Below are 20925 nucleotides of genomic sequence, written 5' to 3'. Positions count from 1 at the left end.
ACCGTCTTTGTGCCCTCTGGGATGGGGGAGTGTTGTCCTGCCTCCTGGGGGCTGGACTGGGGTGACTCTGAGCGGAAAGGCTCTCCTGACTTCCCTGGTGGATGTGGGGACAGGTAGAGGGGCTGGCTTCAGACCTTCCCTCACCCTGTTTTCTGCAGACCCCTCGTAAGTGGTGTCATTGGCTGGTGGCACCCCCAGTTACTGGCTGCAAATGGGTGGGTTGAGGGACTTGGATCTTCTGCTGGCCTCAACTGTCATGGAGTACACCACTGTCCTGGGAGCCTGGCTGGGACCTGCAGTCTGCACCTCAGTTTTCCGGGCCATTTCCCCAGCCCCTCCGTGGTCAAATGATCAGAGATCCCACGTCTTCTGTGTGCCCAGAAGCAAGGGACTGAATGTCCTTGCATCTGTCCCACATACCGTCTGGCCAGTCTAGGAATCCATGATCACCGATCCTGCCCCGCAATAGGATGGGGAGACGCTCCCTGCCCAGGGTCACATAGCAAGGCTCTGCCCAAACATCTGGGTGTCCCCTTGGGCCTCAAGGTGGGAGATGGGGTCTAAAGTGGGTTTCTGTCCTCCTCTCCCAACCCGCACCCCCCAGCCCCCACTTCTGGGGGCTCTGCAGGGTGACCGAGGATTTTGTTCCCGGGAACAGTACAGATATGAGGGCGGTAGGCCTCCCATGGCTGCTGGTCTCAGCCAGGCCAGGGCAGTCCCCATGCCTGCTGCAGGGGGCCCAGGAAGGCCATCCAGCCCTGTGGGGTCCCAGCTGTCATCTCAGTCACCAACATTGTTTGCAGCCCTTACCCACCTTCCTGCAACCTTTTGGGTCTTAAAAAATGGTTTTATTTCTTAAAGACAAAAGCTTTTTGGTTTTAATACACAAACTAAATGAGGTCCTTGGCAGGCTCTTCCACCTTCCGGCCCAACCCCTCCAAGGGTTGTCGGCTGCAGTCTCTGGCGGCCGAGGACAGAAGAGCTGGGCCCGGCTGCGGGGGCCTCAACAGCCTCGTGGGCTCGGGAGTCCAGGCTGGAGAGACGGGCCAGGAGAGCCCATCCAGGAGAAGGTCACTTCCTGGGCGTCTGCCCCCTTTTCTGTTGCTGTCCACCCAGGGAGGTGGCTGGGTCCTGGTGGGACTGGACGTCAGTTCACCGTAGGCACCTGGCTGTGGTGCAGGCTGAACTCCTTGGCCTTGAGACGGAGGCTGGCGATGCTGTTGGCCATGTTGACCCCCGGGGTTGCGGGGCCTGAGCTCCCAGGGCTGTAGGGTGGCACTGTGCTGGGGGTGACATGAGACACAGGACACATGGGTGCGGGTGGCTTCTGGGTGTCAGTGCGCGACCCCAGCCTCTGGTCCTGCCACCCCCCTCCTTAGCTTGCTCTCCTGGGCAGACTTCACCCAGGATTGGGGGGGGTTTGGAGCTGCAGGGTTTGGGCAGGAGTCAGAAGTCCGCCCAGCTTGGTGCTGGGACACAGGAGTCTCCCTGTGAACCATGAGCTTCCTGAGGGTGGGGCCTGGGTGGGTCCTGTTGCTCCCCTCCATGAGTACCCTGGGCCTGGCTCACAGCAGGAGGGAGGTAGAATGAACAGGCACCTGAATTTAAGGATGCCCCTTGGGGCCCAGCATGGTAGCTCACGCCTGTAATCCCAACACTTTGGGAGGCCGAGGTGGATGGATCACCTGAGATCAGGAGTTCGAGACCAGCCTGGCCAACATGTTGAAACCCGGTCTCTACTAAAAATACAAACAATTAGCTGGGCGTGGTGATGGGCACTTGTAATCCCAGCTACCCGGGAGGCTGAGGCAGGAGAATTGCTTGAGCCTGGGAGGCGGAGGTTGCAGTGAGCCGAGATTACACCACTGCACTCCAGCCTGGGTGACAGAGTGAGACTCTGTCTCAAAAATAAATAAATAAATAAATAAATAAATAAATAAATAAATAAATAAGGATGCCCCTTGGTTTTCCTGCCCCATGTAAGGATGAACAGGGAGGGAAGTCAGGAGGGCGGTGAAGGCTAAGATCCCTTAAGCCGACCCACAAAATCCCTGTCCCCCTGCAGGACTATGGCTCCAGCAGAGCCACCCTCACAGCCCAAGGAGCAGATGGTGCTTCTGGAGCCGTGGGGTATGGTGGCCCGACTCTTGAGCACCTCCTGCCCACCTTGTCAGAGTCTTTCCAGCTTTGAGTCAGACAAAACTGCCCCAGAACTTGGCTCTGGGCCCCAGCCATGCCCACGGGCCAGGGAGACCATTTCCTCAGCCCTCCCAGCCTCAGTTTCTCTCCTGGAGGGTGGACACAGGGCACTGGGGCCCCCGTGCCAGCCTAGGAATCTTCCTGCAGGTTTTCTGTTCCCCCAGAGTGATGCCTGTACTTTGCTCCCCCTCCAGATAGGCCTGTTTTCTCCCGGCTCCAGGCACGCATGCTTGCACACTCCTTGGCACACGCAGGCACGTGCATGCACACTCACAGTCATGTGTGGACACATGCACATTGACACACACACGCAAACTTACAACATGCGCGTGCAGGTGCTCGTGAACACCCACTCACGGGCACACTTGCCACACATCACTTGGTGTGTACCCCAGATCCCAGGGGTCGTGGACAACATTCAAGCTCTCTCCAGACCCTCAGAATCCAGGCTGGAAAAGCCTCTCTGGAATTCCCCCAGCTGCCCCCTCCCGGCCTAAAGGTGTTCCCGCTCTCACCTGTAGGGGGAGGAGGCTGTCCAGGAGAGATAATCTGGACTCAGGGCAGTGGGCCGGGGAGCCACGGGCTGCTCGATGGCGGCCTCCTGGCTGTAGGACTTGAGCAGCGAGGCGGAGCGGCTGGCCAGCATGGCCCTTTCATTCCTGCGGAACTTGGCGCGGCGGTTCTGAAACCAGACCTGTGGGTGGGAGGGTGAGCAGGGTGCAGCATGGGCAGGGGGGACCCAAGTCCTTTTGGACCTGGGTGTGTGCCTGCTCTGTCACCAGCCCTGGGCTGGCAGCGTCACCTCTCTGAATCTCAGTGTTTTCATCTGTAGAATGGGGATGACAAATGACGCCTGCTGCTGGGTGTGTGTTGGAGAATGAGAACACCAATAAATGAAGGAACGAATGGAGGGGCACTCGGCCACTGGGAGTGAGGTGCTTGCTGAGCCCTCGGCGGGAGAGGTGCTTGCTGAGCCCTCGGCGGGAGAGGTGCTTGCTGAGCACTCGGCTCAGTGCTGGCACAGAGTAAGAACTTGAAACTGGAAAAGGACTTCTTTATCAGAACGCTTTGTGCCAGGCATTGCTCTAAGCACTTTACGAAAACTTATTTTTATTTATTTGTTTATTTATTGAAACAGGGTCTCGCTCTGTCACCCAGGCTGGAGTGCAGTGGCGCAATCTCGGCTTACTGCAACCTCTACCTCCCGAGTTCAAGTGATTCTCCTGCCTCAGCCACCCAAGTAGTTGGGATTACAGGTGCACGCCAGCGCACCCAGATAATTTTTGTACTTTTAGTAGAGATGGGGTTTCATCATGTTGGCCAGGCTAGTCTCAAACTCCTAGCCTCAAGTGATCCACCCGCCTCAGCCTCCCAAAGTGCTGGGATTACAGGCATGAGCCACTGTGCCTGGCTGCTTTATGAAAATTTTAACTCTAATTCTTGAAGGACCCCTATAGCAAAGACCTACGTGATCCTTATTTTCCAGGGAGGCAGGAGCCTGCAGCACAGAGAGCTTAAGTTACTTGCTCAAGGTCACACAGCCAATAAGTGACAGGGCGGGGATTTGAACCCCCATCCTCCTGGCCTCAGATGCTCCTGCTCTTAAACACCCCTCCTGGGCAATTGTGTAATCCTGGGAGAACAGTGTCTGTGCGCTCCCAGGCGCACGCTCCTACGGGAGGCCCTTCCCGGGACTGAGCGCTCACCTGGACACGCGCCTCGCTGAGGTTGACGCGCCGGGCAAGCTCCTCGCGCACAAAGGCGTCGGGGTAGTGCGTGCGCTCGAACACGCGCTCCAGCGCCTGCAGTTGGCTGCTGTTGAACGTGGTACGGTTCCGCCGCTGCTTCTTCTTCCGCTTGGCGGCGCTACCGCGCCCCGGGCTGGGACACTCACCTGTGGAGGTGGGGCGGGGGAGGATGGTCAGCAGGGTGGCCAGTGGCTACCTCACGGTTCAGCCCCCAACTCCGCAGTTTGCTCTGAGTGCTTTAGTGCCTTCCTCTGAAGAGGGATGGTCCAGCCCCGCAGCCCGGAATGCATCCCTTTAATTCACTCCCTCATTCCTTCCGGCATCCACCCATCCATTCACTCTTCAACACATACTTACTGAGCACCTACTATGTGGCAGGCCCAGTGCCAGACTCCGGGGAGATAATGGTGAACAAAAGCAGCCACACCCCTGCCCTGTGGAAACCCCAGTCTGAGCCAATTGAGATGGGACCACGGCAAGAGCCCTGGGGACAGGTGTCCCCTCCACCAGGGACAAGTGACCTGCTCAAGGAGGGCCCAGGAAACACCTGACTGTCCTCAGCACCCGGCCCAGGCTGTGGGGCATGGCACATTCTGCATGGACACCTGTTGCTGACGTGTAATAATAATAATATGTCATAAAGAGCAGTGGGAGTCAAGGCTCAGGACCCACAGATTCTAGGAAGCTCCCAGGAGCCCTAAAGATAGGTGTCGCGATCCTCATCTCTCCTAAGGAGGAAGAGTCAGAGAGGCTATGGTCTCGGGCCCAAGCCCAAGGGCCCAGTGGAGTCATTGTTGGGGGAGGGTTCTGAATCCACCAATCGGGTACCAGAGTCCTCATCCTCTCCTATTTAGCCAATCTGGCAGCTGTTGAGAGCAGCCTTCCTTTCCAGAGGGCCTACTAAGCCAGAGCTGTGCTGGGGCTGGGGAGAGACGAACCAGACAGATTCATCAGCAGGAGAGGCAGGCCCCGAATAAGCTTTGGTGGGGCCGTGAAGTGGGTCAGGGGCAGGTGTGGGCCAGGGCATGGGAGGATGCTCAGCTCTGGTGGGGATGAGGAGCTGGCCGCGAGGCCCCTCAGGAGAGGTGCAGCTTGCAGAGGGTTTGAAGGATCCCCAAGAGTTCTCCCATCCGCCAGAGAGTGAGGGAGGGTGTCCAGCCAAGGCCCAGCAGGGGTGGTGGAAGATCCCAGCAGCAGACCTGACCGAGGGTGGCACTGGCCTGTGGTACAGAACTAGCAGTTCTGGTAAGGAGGGTCCAGCAGAACCCTGGGGAGGTCCTGGGGTGGCAACCTCTGGGACCAGCCTGTACCTGGGGGGATGGGGTGGGGCATCCAGCTACCGTTTCCGCATTTAAACTTTATCCAGGGACCAAACCTCTGACCTTTCATCCTCTAGGGCCCAGCCCACTGGCCACTCCTCCAGGGCGCCCTCTCGATCCTGAGTCCACGTGGAACCCCCTTCCCTCCAGCACTTAGAATCAACCAATGCTGCCCGTTCAGCACCTCCCTGTGTATCTGATTTTCTCATTAAAAATGTCTATTTTAATAACCAGGTAACCACACTGGTTGTCACAGTAACAGATTCAAACAACACAGATGGGTATAAAGTAAAACAAAATACTTTCCCCTCCCCTATCCCACTCCCCACATTTTCTTTCTTTTTTATTTTTCAATTTATTTTTTGTTTTTTTGAGGTGGAGTCTTGTTCTGTCCTCCAGACCAGAGTACAGTGGCACGATCTTGGCTCACTGCAAACTCTGCCTCTGGGGTTCAGGTGATTCTCATGCCTCAGCCTCTCGAGTAGCTGGTATTACAGGCGCCCACCACCATACCTGGCTAATTTGTGTATTTTTAGTGGAAACAGAGTTTCACTATGTTGGCCAGGCTGGTCTCGAACTCTTGACCTCAAGCGATCTACCCGCCTCGGCCTCCCAAAGTGCTGGGATTACAGGTGTGAGCCACCATGCCCGGCCCCACTGCCCACATTTTCTAAGATTACAAATACAAGTTTAAAAAATGGCCAGGCGTGGTGGCTTACACCTGTAATCCCATCACTTTGGGACGCTGAGGCAGGTGGATCACTTGAAGCCAGGATTTTGAGACCAGCCTGGCCAACATAGTGAAACCCTATCTCTACTGAAAAAAAAAAAAGAAAAAAAGAAAAGAAATTAGCCAGGCATGGTCGCAAGTGTCTGAAATCCCAGCTACTCCAGAGGCTGAGGCACAAGAATCACTTAAATGCAGGAGGCGGAGGTTGCAGTGAGCCGAGATTACGCCACTGCACTCCAGCCTGGGTGACACAGCAATATTCTGTCTCAAAAATAAATCAATAGAAGTTTAAAATAAAATAAAAAAATTGACAAGCACACACTGGGGCTTCAACTTGCCTCTTTTTTTTTTTTTTTTTTTTCTTTGAGACGGAGTCTCGCTCTGTCACTCAGGCTGGAGTGCAGTGGCCGGATCTCTGCTCACTACAAGCTCTGCCTCCCGGGTTTATGTCATTCTCCTGCCTCAGCCTCCCGAGTAGCTGGGACTACAGGCGCCTGCCACCTCACCCAGCTAGTTTTTTTTGGTATTTTTTAGTAGAGACGGGGTTTCACCACTTTAGCCAGGATGGTCTCGATCTCCTGACCTCGTGATCCGCCCGTCTCGGCCTCCCAAAGTGCTGGGATTACAGACTTGAGCCACCACACCCGGCCACCTCTTTTTATTTAATAATATTCTGGATACTCTTCCATCTCAGTGAAACAAACCTAACCATCTTTATTGTGATTGTTTTTCCAAAATGTATTTTCCCTCTTGTTCCCTCTCCCCTACCTTCAGGAACCATTTTAAGAGTGAGTTTTTCTTTTATCCCTCCAGCATTGCTTTTTGCAAATATAACAAAATATGTGTAATATTTTCTCCCTTTCTTCTATCAAAAGAAAGCATAGCAGCCGGGCATGGTGGCTCATGCCTGTAATCCCAGCATTTTGGGAGGCCGAGGCAGGTGGATCACCTGAGGTCAGGAGTTCAAGACCAGCTCGGGCAACACGGCAAAACCCCATTTCTACTAAAAATACAAAAATTAGCCAAGTGTGGTGGCATATGTCTGCAATCCCAGCTACTTGGGAGGCTGAGGCAGAAGACTCACTTGAACCTGGGGGTTGTAAGTTGCTGTGAACCAATATCATACCACTGCACTCCAGCCTGGGCAACAGAGTGGGACTCTGTCAAGAAAAGGAAAGAAAGAAAGAGAGAGAGAGAGAAAGGAAGGAAGGAGAGAGAGAGAGAGAAAGAAAATAGCATGTACTGTTCACTTTTCGCCTCACCTAAAGATATTTCCCAGGGATTCTACCATTCAGCACACCGGAGCTCTCCATGTTCCTTTTCACAGCTGCATAGCAGTCTGCTGTGCGATTCTGCTGTTTATTCAACCAGAGCCCTATTGATGGGCATTTGGAGGGTTTCCAATCTCTTGGAACTAGAAGAATGCCACAGTGCATAACCTCATGCAAATATGGTTTTCTATTTTTGCCAGTGCATATTTAGGACAGATTCCTAGAAGTGGAATTTCTGGGCCAATGAGTGAATGCCAGATGTGGCCAAACTCCCCCGTATGTCTGGTCTTATTTTGCGTTCCTACGGCCAGGTTTGGGGCGACGTGTTTTGCCTACAGTTTAGCCAACAGAAGAGCTTTGCATTTTAGTCCATACCTTGTATTTTTGTTTCCCCAGTTACATGTTTCCATGTTACACCCGATGTTCTTTGCACAGTACTAGGCATTTGTTCAGTGAACTGTTACTGAGCTTCTGGAACATGCCAAGCCCAGTGATGGCTACTGCTTAATATCTGCTTTTAATCAGTTCCCAGGTTAGGGGGGTTTACTGACTCTTGAGCAACCAACTGATTTGATGTAAGGTTAAATTGTTCCATGAGACTGTAAATGAGTCTGTGTGTGTGTGTGTGTGTGTGTGTGTGTGTGTGTGTGTGTGTGTGTGTAGGGTTGTCAGACAGGAATCAAGGAGGTGTCTGGGAGAAAGATGACCCTGAAGCAGCGTTTGGAACACTGCTTCTCAACCAAGGGCTATTTTTCCCCATGAGACATTTATGATCGTTAGGACTGGGGAAGGGGTGCTAATAGGATCTAATGGTAAAGAGGCCAGGAACACTGCTAAATATTTTATTTTTTGAGACAGGGTCTCCCTCCATCGCCCAAACTGGAGTGCGGTGGTGCAATAGTAACACACTGCAGCCTCGACCTTCTGGGCTCAAGCAATTCCCCCACCTCAGCCTCCCAAGTAGCTGGGACTACAGGTGCCTGCCACCATGCCCAGCTAATTTTTCTTTTAATATAGAGATGAGGTCTTACTATGTTGCCAAGGCTGGTCTTAAACTCCTGACCACAATCCTCCTGCCTCAGCCTCCCAAAGTACTGGGATTACAGGCGTGAGCCACCACGCTTGGCCTTGCTAAATACCTTTCAATACAGGCTCCCATGTCAATGAATTATTTTGTCCAAAATGTCAATAGTACTGAGGATGAGAAACCCTGGTTTAGAGGGATGACTAGGAGGTTATGTTCAGCAGTTTCCCCCTTTGGGAAATACTTGCAAACACACGGGACCAGGTGGGGGCTGGGGGGCAGTGGTGAGGGAGCACGCGGTGGCCCTGCGCGAGCTGTTCTCATTGCCAGGACCGCTTCACTCTTCACTCCTCAAGCAAAGGTGAGGATGGATGAGAATGTCTGCTGCCTGTGGATGTCTTTCCACCCCCACCGCCTCGATGAGGAAGAAACTTTAAACCGAAACAAGAGCTCTTGCGCTGAAAACTGGGTGGTGATCAATAGCCTGAAAGCAGGGATGGAAGCCTCTGGAAAGCCCGTCATTGCAGGGATGATTTCCACCCCCTTTCAGGCAATTCCTCTTGGGCACACACCCAACACAGGAGGCATTTCAGCCAAAAAAGGAGACATTTTCGGGAAGTTTCTGAGCAATTCAAACCTGGGGGTGTTTAAATGAAAACCATTTTGCAGCCTTTGCCTCGCCCAGCGAGCGCCTGAAGAAACAGCTCCACTTTCACACCAGTTAAGCTGTGTGGCGACGTGGAGCCAAAACCCTCACGCAAAGGCATTTACCCCCACCCCAGCCAGCCCCAGACCGCCCCCAACACCGGCTGGCGTCCCCACTGCTTCCCAAGTCAGCTCTGCCCAGGGTCGTGCCAAGGCAGCTGTGATGTGATGCGCTCAGCCAGAGCCAGTTGGGCCAGGAGTGGTGCCAAGTGCTCCACGTGTGGCCACCCACCATCCCCCTGCATCCACCCTAGGAGGCACTGTGCCATTTTATTTTATTACTTTTTTAAATTTTATTTTTGAGACAGAGTATCTCTCTGTCCCCCAGGCTAGAGTGCAGTGGCGTGATCTTGGCTCACTGCAACCTCTGCCTCCTGGGTTGAAGCGATTCTCCTACCTCAGCCTCCCGAGCAGCTGGGATTATAGACTGGAGTGCAGTAGCACGATCTCGGCTCACTGCAACTTCCGGCTCCTGGGTTCAAGCGATTCTCCTACCTCAGCCTCCCGAGTAGCTGTGAGTACAGGCGTCCGCCACATGCCTGGCTACTTTTTTTGTATTTTTAGTAGAGATGCGGTTTCACCATGTTGGCCAGGCGGGTCTCGAAATCCTGACCTCAGGTGATCCACCGGCCTTGGCCTCCCAAAGCACTAGGGTTATAGGCGTGAGTGACCAACTGCATCATTTTACACACAGGGAAACTGAAGCTGGGAGAGTGTCTTGCCCAAAGTCATACATCTGGGATTGAAATCAATGTCTGTTGGCCATGCACAGTGGTGGGGACCTGTAATTCCAGCTACTTAGGAGGCCAAGGCAGGAGAATCACTTGAACCCAGGAGGCAGAGGTTGCAGTGAGCTGAGATCATGCCACTGCACTCCAGTCTGGGCAACAAGAGTGACATTCCGTCTAAAAAAGAAGAAATCAGTGTCTGCTAGGAGGCTTGGTGAAGCCAAGGCTGCGAACCCCTCTTCACAGGGTTTCCTCCCTCTTCTACCTCGCTCCCAGGCCCCGCAGCGTAGGGGGCCTGTCACACGCTTGGTCCCAGCTCTCTGAACCCATGGGTGGGTGGGGTCAGGAGATGCCACGGTGGGAGGCCTCCAGCCTCCCGTCACCCCTTCCATCTAAAGGAAGCCCTCACCCCTGGGAGGGTGTGGGAAGCAGCTTGCTGAAGGACACACCAAGCTGCTGTGAGGAGTTGAGTGCAGCTCAGTGCCAAGGACATAGTAATTGCTCAATAAATGTTCACTCCCCTTAACATGATTGCTTTTGTGCAGCCAGCTTTGTATGAGAAGACAAGGACCTTTCTCCCAGCCTACAGCAGAAAGATGGGGCTGCACCCTGCCGTGGGCTGAGGCTGGAAAGGAACGCTGACGGGGAGAAGGACCCAGGCAGCACCTCCCCGGGGACCAGAACTCGAACCCACAGCTCTGGACTTAGCCGGGGGCTCTGGTGCTAGCCTCCGCCTCCGAGCGGATGTGCCGGATATGTCGCCCTAAGTTCCTGAACCACCTCCTGAGAAATGCATTGTGGTGGGCGTCTGTGTGCCTCTGGGGACTCCGGGCTTGGGCTTAAAGCATTTAGGAAATAAAGAAAATAAATACTCTCGAAGCCTCAGGCCATTGGCGCCGGGTCCCTGCCTTTTCACAGGGCCCCTCTCCTCTGGCCAGCAAGTCCTGGGTCTGCACTCTCCAAGGAGGGCTGTGCCCAGAGTTTCTTTGTGTTCAGGAAAAGTTCTGCTTTTCCCTGAGACTGAAACAAAGCATGAAACCGCTTCCCTTTGACCAGGCTGTTGAGCTGCTTTTGTGGAGGCCTGGATCCCGGAGAAGAGAAACGAGCTCAGATGGGGGAGGCCTGCCTCGCGCTCTCTCCTCCTTAAAACCAAAACGACATCGTCCCCGATTACATTACAATGAAAAAATGACTGGTGCACAGTTTTCTGCCATTAAATTATTTCACACGTACCATTTATTTGGCTGACTGGGGGTTAAAGACATTTAAAAACTCTGCTCTCAGCCAAATGACCAAGTGTTCCCACCACCCTCCCCTGTGCCCTGGTTTTTCTTATTCCGTGTAATTTAAGGGTCTAAATAGTCTGGAGGGAATTAACTGCAAATTCTTCCTAAGACAAATAAACTCAGCCTCTTCGTTCCTGCCTTTCTCAAGCTGTTGAGAGACACACTCTGTTTGTTTTTGCTTCAAATAGTCAGTTTGCGCCTGACCCCAGGGCTGAGGTGAGCTCCAACCCAAATAAATAACTTTTATTAATTAGCATTTATTCTGACCAAATAAGCAGCCCTCCCCACCACCCCCAACGTGATCTCTGCCAACAGGATCGCAAAACAAACAACGGGTCCCTGGGACCTCGATGTGGATTTAACAAATTAACACTGGGCCTTCTCAGAGGAGCCTCAGAGCTGGAGAAATATTTACAGCTTGGAAACGTCTTAGGCAGGAAGTGGAGGTGGGGTAGGGTGGAGAGGCCGGGAGGCTTGTTTCCCCCTGGGATTTCTTGGTAGAGATTTGGGTTCCTTTGAAGGGCCCCTGGGAGAAGGGCTCAGGCAGGAACTCTGAAACCACATCCTTAGCCACTGCCTGGCAGCATCAGCAAGGACACAAGTGGCCCTGAGGGAGGCTTGAGGGATGATTCTCACCTCTCCCAGTAAGGAATGGAAGGCAGTACCGCCTAGTGGTTAAGGAGGTGGCCGGTCTGGGTCTGGCTCTCAGGCAGGTTCCCTTCAGGGAAGGGAGCACTCACCCCAGGCAGAGTGCTGGGGGTGAACCTTTAACCGCTCCCAGCCTCAAGAATCTCGCCTGAGGCCGGCACGGTGGCTCACGCCTGTAATTCCAGCACTTTGGGAGGCCGAGGCAGGCGGATTGCCTGAGGTTAGGAGTTTGAAACCAGCCTGGCCAACATGGTGAAACCCTGTCTCTACTAAAAGTACAAAAAATTTAGCCGGGTGTGGTGGTGTGTGCCAGCTACTCGGGAGGCTGGGGCATGAGAATTCCTTTAACCCGGGAGGCGGAGGTTGCAGTGAGCCAAGATCTTGTCACTGCACTCCAGCCTGGGCAACGAATCAAGACTGTCTCCAAAAAAAAAAAAAGAAAAAGAAAAAAAAAAGGGAGACAGAATCTCACCTGAAAAATGGGAATAACAGGAGCTACCTCATTTAACCCTCAAAACAATCCGACACAGTTGGTCCCTAGTTCAATTTTACGTAGGAGGCACAGAGAGTTAAATGATATGCTGATGCCACATGGCCAGGAAAGGCCAGAGCTGGGATTGAAACTCAGAGACCAGCACATAGTCCGGCGTCTTAGCCACTTCCCTACACTGCTGTCTGAGTCACCTCGGCATGGACAGCCAGCCCCAAGAGTCCCCCTGCCCTTGGCCGGGCGCGGTGGCTCAAGCCTGTAATCCCAGCACTTTGGGAGGCCAAGACGGGCGGATCACGAGGTCAGGAGATCGAGACCATCCTGGCTAACACGGTGAAACCCCGTCTCTACTAAAAAAAAAATACAAAAAAATTAGCCGGGCGAGATGGCGGGCGCCTGTAGTCCCAGCTACTTGGGAGGCTGAGGCGAGAGAATGGCGTAAACCCGGGAGGCGGAGCTTGCAGTGAGCTGAGATCTGGCCACTGCACTCCAGCCTGGGCGACAGAGCGAGACTCCGTCTCAAAAAAAAAAAAAAAAAAAAAAAAGAGTCCCCCTGCCCAAGATCCTCACGGTGCTGGGATTCTGGAGGGGTCTCCCTGGTGGCTTAAGGGTATATGGAACAACCAAAAGGAAGGAGGCTGAAGGCAACAGAAACATTCTTGGGGCTGCAGCACACGGCTTCAGGCATGCAGGCAGCAGGGCAGCGAGGATGAGAGACACATGCAGGCCTAGCCCCAAGTCCTTTGAGGGTGGGCCACAGTCAGGCTGGGCACAGAGAGGGCTCAACAACATTTGAAGACAGAAAAGAAGGAAGAGAAGAAGGGAGGATAGAGAAGAAACATGGTCCCTGGGGCCTTATGGAGAAGGATGCTGGGGCTGCTAGGCTATTCCAATCCCAGGAGTACAGCCCTGCCCCAGCCAGCACCCCGACCAAGGGGCCCAAGAGCTGACTTTCATTTTTTTTGTTTTGTTTTTTGAGATGGAGTGTCGCTCTGTTGCCAGGCTGGAGTGCAGTGGCGCGATCTCTGCTCACTGCAACCTCCCAGGTTCAAGCGATTCTCCTGCCTCAGCTCTCGAGTAGTTAGGACTACAGGTGTCCACCACCATGCTCAGCTAACTGTTTGTATTTTTAGTAGAGATGGGGTTTCACCACGTTGGCCAGGATTGTCTCGTTCTCTTGACCTTGTGGTCCACCCACCTCGGTTTCCCAAAGTGCTGGGATTACAAGTGTGAGCCACTGCACCCGGCCAAGCTGGCTTTCAATCAGGCCAAGCTGGCCTCAGCCCCAGAAATTCAGGGACCAGGGGTAAGGCACAAAGGAGGGTCTCAGGTCCTCTAGTGCGAGTTACAAGGCACAGGTCCATCTTCACCTCAATGGACCATTGCTGGATGGGGCCATCTAGGCCACTCCAGTAGGCAGAGCCAGGGCAGGTGGCCTCAGGGCTGCACAGCCACTGTTCCAGGTCCCTGCCTCTTTGGGGTCACTGCTCGAATCACACACACCACGCCCTCTCACCATAGACCCCTGCCTGAGCTGGCAACGTCTCCTCCCTCTGTTGCTCACTTTCAGGTCTCAGCAGAGATGCTTCCTCCTCCCAGAAGCCATCCTGGACCCACAGCTCCCAGAAAGCCCTGTGCCTCTCCCATTGTAACTCTGTCACACTGTAGGGTAAGTGTGGGGTCATCGGTCCAGTAGGGGCTGGGACTTACTGTTTTCTGTCTCCTTGGAATGCATCACAGGGGCCGGCACAGGGAACCTCTCATCAATCTGCATTGAGTGTTGAGTGTTGAGTGAAGGAGGAGACATGGGAAGGGCCAGCTGAGCCTGCAGAGCCCGCCCTCCTGTGCAGGGGTCTAGGTTCCTCCCTTGGAGCCATGGAGGCCTGGCGAGGACACGTCCTCCGAGTGAGGAAGGGGCTGGGGGAGGCCAGCCACCACCAGCCACTGCCCTGCCACACTTTTAAGAATGTTTCACCTCATTAATTTTGAACAAAAACCCGTGACGCTGACACATTTTTATAGCTACCAGCCTGGAGAAGGAGAAACACATCCCGGGAAGGAAGGTGATGATGGAAGCCGCAGTGGGGTCCGAGGACAGGTCCCCGGGGGGCCCCATCCTATGACTTCCCCAGGTCTCTGCACAGCACACAAGAGCAAGAGGCATGGGCCACCCCACCTGGGACTGCCATGCTCTGACCTGCTCCCAGCCCTGGGGGCCGGTGGCCAGTGTGGCTGCAAGAATGGTGGCTAGTGTGGCCTCCGCAGGCTCAGAATGACCCTGGAGTTTGGAGGAGTCTAGAGGAGGTTCCCTCATGTCCCCCATAAACCTCAGCAGAGCCTTGCTTGGAGACAGTTGTGCGGTATCTGGGTCTCTCTGGGATCGGGAGCCTCACCCCTAAATCCATGACATGCACACATTTCCATGGGGCCACCAGACCCGCAAGAAACCCTAGTGGAGGGGCCAGTGACCCAGCAGGAGCTGCCCCTGGCAGGGAGCACAAGCATCTTCCCACCTCTGGGCCTTGGTATCTGCTGTTCCCTCTAGCTAAGGCACCCTTCCCCCGTCCCCACTGCACCGGTTAAAGCTAACCCGGCCCTAGATTTCAGCCTACATGCTCTGCCCTGAGAGGCCTTCCCGGCTCCCAGACAAGCGCAGGTCTCCTTGTTACGGACTCCTAGGCCTTCTCCCTCTCCTGCACATCTGTAATTAACTAAAACAGAGAAATGACATGTTTTGGTTATCTGCTTCATGCCTGTCTATCCCACATTTGACTCCAAGATCAAGACGGGTAGCGACTGGGTTTTCCTTGTCAGTGCTGTATCCCCAGGACCAGGCAAGAAGTTTGATTTCAAAAATATTTCTGGCCGGGCGCGGTGGCTCAAGCCTGTAATCCCAGCACTTGGGGAGGCCGAGACGGGCGGATCACGAGGTCAGGAGATCGAGACCATCCTGGCTAACACTGTGAAACCCCGTCTCTACTAAAAAATACAAAAAACTAGCTGGGCGAGGTGGCGGGCGCCTGTAGTCCCAGCTACTCGGGAGGCTGAGGCAGGAGAATGGCGTAAACCCGGGAGGCGGAGCTTGTAGTGAGCTGAGATCCGGCCACTGCACTCCAGCCTGGGCCACAGAGCCAGACTCTGTCGCAAAAAAAAAATAAATAAAAAATAAAAAAATAAAAAATATTTCTGAATGAATGACTATGTAAATGACGGAGCGGCTCACTCCAGAAAAGGATCTGAAATCTCAACTTCCAAAGCCAGGTCCCTTTATCTTCAAAAGGGCCAGACGATGGCTGTTAGATGTGACACCAAAAACACAAGCAACTAAAGCAAAAAAGATAAATGGAACTTCATGAAAGTTAAACAGTTTTGTAACTTTTATAACCATTAAGAAACTGAAAAGACAGCCCACAGAATAGAAAGGTTATTTACACATTACATATTTGGTAAGGGACTTACGTTTAGAAAATATAAAGAACGCTTACAGCTCAATAAAAAGACAAATAATCCCATTTTAAAATGAGTGAAGGATTTGAAAAGACATTTCTCTGAAGAAAATACACAAATGGCCAATAGGCACAAAGATGCTCAAGATCATCAGCCAGCAGGGAAGTGCAAATCAAAACCATGATGAGATAGATTTCACACCCACTAGGATGGTTAGAATCAAAAGACAAGACAACAGCCGCACATGGCGGCTCAGGCCTGTAAGCCCAGCACTTTGGGAGGCCGAGGCAGGTGGATTGCTTGAGGTCAGGAGTTCGAGACCAGCCTGACCAACATGGTGAAACTCTGTCTCGACTAAAAATACAAAAATTAGCCAGGCATGGTGGCAGGCTCCTGAAATCCCAGTTACTTGGGAGGCTGAGGCAGGAGAATGGCTTGAACCTGGGAGGAGGAGGTTGCAGTGAGCCGAGATCATACCACTGCACTCCAGCCTGGGCAACAGAGCCTCCAGTAGGCAGAGCCAGGGCAGGTGGCCTGATAACACCAAATGTTGGCCAGGAAGTGGAGAAACTGGAACCCTCATACACTGCTGGTGGGAATGCAAGGTACAGCTGCTGTGGAAAACAGTTTGGGAGTTGCTCACAAGGTGAAACACAGACTTACCATCTGACTCAGCAATTCTACTCTAGGTACAGACGCAGGAGAAATGAAACATTTGTCCACACAAAAACCTGTACACAATGACATGTCCATAGCGGCATTTTTTTTTTTTTTTTTTTAGACATAGTCTCCCTCTGTCACCCAGGCTGGAGTGCAGTGGCACAATCTCGGCTCACTGCAACGTCCTCCTCCCATGTTCAAGCGATTCTCCTGCCTCAGCTTCCCTGGTAGCTGGGACTACAGGCGCATACCAACGTACCAGGTTAATTTTTATATTTTTAGTAGAGACGGGGTTTCATCATGTTGACCAGGCTGGTCTTGAACTTCTGACCTCAGGTGACCCACCTGCCTTGGCCTCCCAAAGTACTGGGATTACATGCATGAGCCACCGCGCCTGGCCATAACGGCATTATTTATTATAGCCAAAAAGTGAGAGCAACCCACATGTCCCTCAACTGGTGAATGAATAAATAAAATGTGGTCCATTCATACAATGGAATAGTATTCAGCATCAAAAATAAAAATAGTATTCAGCAATAAAAATAAATGAAACACTTAGAGAGGGTAACTGTGGATTAACCTTGAAAACATGATGCTAAATCAAAGAAGCCAGCCAGAAGGGAATACATGGTGCATGATTTCTTTTATTTATTTATTTATTTGAGACAGAATCTCACTCACTATGTCGCCCAGGCTGGAGTGCAGTGGCGCCATCTCAGCTCACTGCAACCTCTGCCTCCTGGGTTCAAGCCATTCTTCTGCCTCAGCCTCCCCATTAGCTGAGATTACAGGTGCCCGCCACCATGCCTGGTTAATTTTTGTATTTTTAGTAGAGATGAGGTTTCACCATGTTGGCCAGGCTAATCTCGAACTCTTGACCTCAAGTAATCTGCCTGCCTGCGCTTCCCAAAGTGCTGGGATTATAGGCTTGAGCCACCGCGCCAAGCCCTAGTGCATGATTTCTTTTATATGAAATGTCCAGAATAGGCAAATCCACAGAGATGGGAAGTAGACTGGCAGTTGCTGGAGCTGGGGGGACAGCAGTGAGGATGCTGGAGAGCAACAGCTAAAGAGTGCAGGGCTTCTTTTGGGGGTGTGAAAATGTTTTAACATCGATTGTGATGGTGGTTGTACAACTGAATATACTAAAAAATCACTGGACTGCACATTTTATCTTTTTAATTAAATTTTACTTTTTGAGAGGGTCTTGCTCTGCATCAGGTTGGAGTGCAGTGTTGCAATCATGGCTCACTGCAGCCTTGAACTCCTAAGCTCAAGTGATCCTACCACCTCAGCCTCCCCAGTAGCTGAAACTACAGGCATGCGCCACCATGCTCAGTTAATTTTTTTTTTTTTTTTTAGATGGAGTTTCGCTCTAAAAAAGCCTGTTGCCCAGGCTGGAGTGCAGTGGCGTGATCTCAGCTCACTGCAACCTCCGCCTCCCAGGTTCAAGCGATTCTCCTGCCTCAGCCTCCCAAGTAGCTGGGATTACAGGCACATGCCACCACACCCGGCTAATCTTTGTATTTTTAGTAGCGACAGGGTTTCACCATGTTGGCCAGGCTGGTCTTGAACTCCTGACCTCAAGCGATCTGCCCACCTCAGCCTCCCAAAGTGCTGGGATTACAGATGTGAGCCACCGCATCCGGCCCTGGACTGCGCACTTTAAATGGGTGATTGTATAGTATGTGAAATACACGAAATAAAATCATTCCTAAGAACACACAGAAAAAGGAGGGAGGGTTGAGAGAAGCATTGAGATTGGAGAGAATGGCAAACAAAGGATATCTCCTGAGTCTCTGGGGGTGCCACAGGTAGTGGAGTGACAGGGGGTGAGGAGTGAGGTGGGCTGGGGTGCCAGGGAGGCCCCAAGAGACTAGGGGCCTCTGGGTTAGGGTCTTTGGGGAACCCTCAGTGACAGAGCCAGCAGGAGTGGCTCTTGAACTCCTGACCTCAGGTGATCCACCTGCCTCAGCCTCCCAAAGTGCTGGGATTATAGGCATCAGCCACCGCGCCCAGCCAGGAGTGGCTCTCGCACAGAGTGTCCCCATGTGGCTCTGTCACAGCAGCAGGCTCACGGTAGAGGGGAGGCAGAGTTGGGGACAGGTGAGGCCAAAAGTTCTTCTGAGCCCAGGAGCCTTGAGAAAAGGGGTCTTCAGGGCCAGGCACAGTGGCTTGCGCTTGTAATCTCAGCATTTTGGGAAGCCGAAGCGGGCAGATCACCTGAGGTCAGAAGTTCAAGACCAGCCTGGCCAACATGGTGAAACCCTGTCTCCACTAAAGATAGCCAGGTGTGGTGGCACCTGCCTGTAATCCCATACTTGGGAAGCTGAGGCAGGAGAATCGCTTGAACCCGGGAGACGGAGGTTGCCATGGGCCGGGATCGAGCCAGTGTACTCCATTTGCCTCCTGTTCACAGGCAATCAAAGGGTCAGGGGGGCTAAGGCCAGACGCAGCCAAGCGACTCTGAGGCCCTGGCTCCCCAGTGTGGCCCTAACAGGAGCCTCCCCTCATATCCCTCAGTCCCTGAGTTTTGGTGCCTGACTACCTCCCTCTGCACTAGGAGCCAGGGGTCCTAAGTCCAGCTCGGTCTCTCCTCTACTCCTGAGACCCCAACACCAAGCTCCAGAGAGTGGGGGCACCTGCTGGAATGGGGTGCGGGGTGGGTGGGAGGCACGGAGTCAACCAGAAGGAAGGGGAGCAGCCCTCGGCTCGCGATTTGGTCTAAGAGAGGGGTTCGTGTCTGTTCTGTCTGGTTTTAATCTAAGGTTGATGGCCAAATGCCAGGTTTATTGTAAAGCCTACATTTTAATAAGGGGCTGGTATCGGGAGGAAAGCTGCCCTCGTTAACTGTTTCCAGACCACGATGAAGTTTTCTGCTTAGGGCCCAAGGTGGGTTTTTCTCTCCCATTTAAGAGCTCCTGGGCCTCCCAAAGCCTGGAGCCAGTTGGGAACCTGGGGTGAGGGCTGAGGCCCGGGCACAAAGACGTTCTGATTTCGTGTGGCTTGGTTTTGCAACAAACCTGCAAACAGCTCTGCGGTCTCAAACTTGTCATTCTTGTCCTCTCAAGGACTCAGGGTCTGAAGGGATCTTAGAGATCATCTGTCAAGGCCCCTCATTTTGCTGATAGGAAAACTGAGGCCTGCAGGAGCAGTGACTTGGCCATGCGCTCACAACAAGGCAGTAGGTCCCCAAGATCTGACAGCTGAGATGTGATGCCTACACATGCCCTTCCTTCCTGCTCCCATCTCTGTTCCCAGGTTTCCTGGGAGGATGCAGGAGAGAATATTCCCGATGTAGCAACTGGGTTACAGGGGCTACCAGCAGCCCACCCAGACAGCAAACTCCTGCCTTCCCTGAGCATCTGAGAATGAGAAAAACTGCCCCATGTGTCCTCAGACAAGAGGTGTCTCCTCTTGCATTCTTGGTTTCACCATTTGTATTAGGACAAAACAGTATCTCTCCCTCCCTCTCAGGTGGCGCAGCGAGGATGGCACGGCCCAGGGCTCTCCCAAGGACATGCTCAAAGTGGTGCTTCAGAAATGACAGCTAACCCCACTGTTATTTGTCCCACATGAAGGCTAGGCCTGGCCTGGTGGTTCTTCCCCATTTTAATCATGAATCCCCCTTGAGAACTCTGAGGAACTCTACAAACCCTTCCCGAGAAAAACACAGGCGTGCAGAAAAGTTTGCATGCAATGTTGTGGGGAGAGGTGGTTCACACACTTTGAATCCTGTCCACAGACCCCACCCTAAAGCACCAGCTCCATGGAAGAGTTCTCTCTGCCCTGGAAGAACCTGCCCTTCGGCCCCATCTTGGGGTCCCCTGGCCAGCCCTTCATGGCAAGCAGCCCAGACAAGGGCAGTGCCTGAGAGGCTGACGGGACCTGCTGTGACCCTGGCTCTGGGCAGTGCTGCGCTCCCAGAGAGGCCCAACTTTAAACATCACTGGAGGTTTCTATGACCCATTTGTGAGTTCCGGGCAGTGCTGGAAAATGTGAGTCTGAGCCTCGCTCGGCGAAGCTCCAAGGGCGTCCTGAGTGTTTCTGCCGCGCCCCTCACCGCAGCGTGGGACTGTGGTGAGGCGAGAAGGGCTTCTTCTTCCACACCCTTAATTTTTTTTCTTTTTTGGTTTCCATTTATCCCACTTTATTATGCGCCTGGCACTGGGTTATGGAGCCCTGCCTCCTACAATGCGGAGGGCGCTGTTATTAAGCCCTGTTCACAGTCAGGGGCAATGAGATTCAGAGAGGTAAAGTACCGAACCCAGGTCACACTGCCAGTGATCAGGGCGATTTATGTCCAGACTGTCTGTCCTCAAAGTGGCTGGTATCTGGATGAAAGGTGCCCTTGGAAAAGTTAACCATTTCCAGACCAGGCGAAGTTGCTGCTAAGGGTCCCGTGTGGGAGATGAGCTCTTCCCCATTTAAGAGCTCCTGGGCTGCTCAAAGTCTGCAGCCAGGACCTGCAGGGAAGCCAGGGCGAGTGCTGGTGGCCAGGCACAGAGACCGTTCAGACTTCTGTGGCTTAATTGGCCACGCCTCTCTACCTGAACAAGTCGGAATGCTCGGCCCACACCCACCCACCTGGCTCCCCTGCTGTCTCAGCCTCCACCGGGTACCCACCAGCTGCTGTGCCCCACCCAGGACAGCCTCACCAGTGGGGTGCA

At 53.2% G+C, this 20925-nt stretch overlaps 1 protein-coding gene across 1 annotated transcript in view; it reads right to left on the bottom strand.

Annotated features, from left to right (window-relative positions):
- Positions 1-826: 826 nt before the first annotated feature.
- Positions 827-20925, bottom strand: part of PRRX2 (paired related homeobox 2) — a 57501-nt gene continuing 37402 nt past the window's right edge. The window contains exons 2-4 of the mRNA XM_030919876.1: positions 3906-4093; positions 2715-2893; positions 827-1283 (exon numbers count right to left, since the gene is read on the bottom strand). Of these exons, the coding sequence (XP_030775736.1) occupies positions 1148-1283; positions 2715-2893; positions 3906-4093 (503 nt within the window). The 3' untranslated portion in view covers positions 827-1147. The remainder of the gene's footprint in view (positions 1284-2714; positions 2894-3905; positions 4094-20925) is intronic.

The sequence above is a fragment of the Rhinopithecus roxellana genome, chromosome 16, assembly GCF_007565055.1.
Source record: "Rhinopithecus roxellana isolate Shanxi Qingling chromosome 16, ASM756505v1, whole genome shotgun sequence".
NCBI classification, from domain to species: Eukaryota; Metazoa; Chordata; class Mammalia; order Primates; family Cercopithecidae; genus Rhinopithecus; species Rhinopithecus roxellana.
The sequence above is the reverse complement of the archived record's forward strand: the minus strand, read 5'-3'. Positions and strand labels throughout refer to the sequence as shown.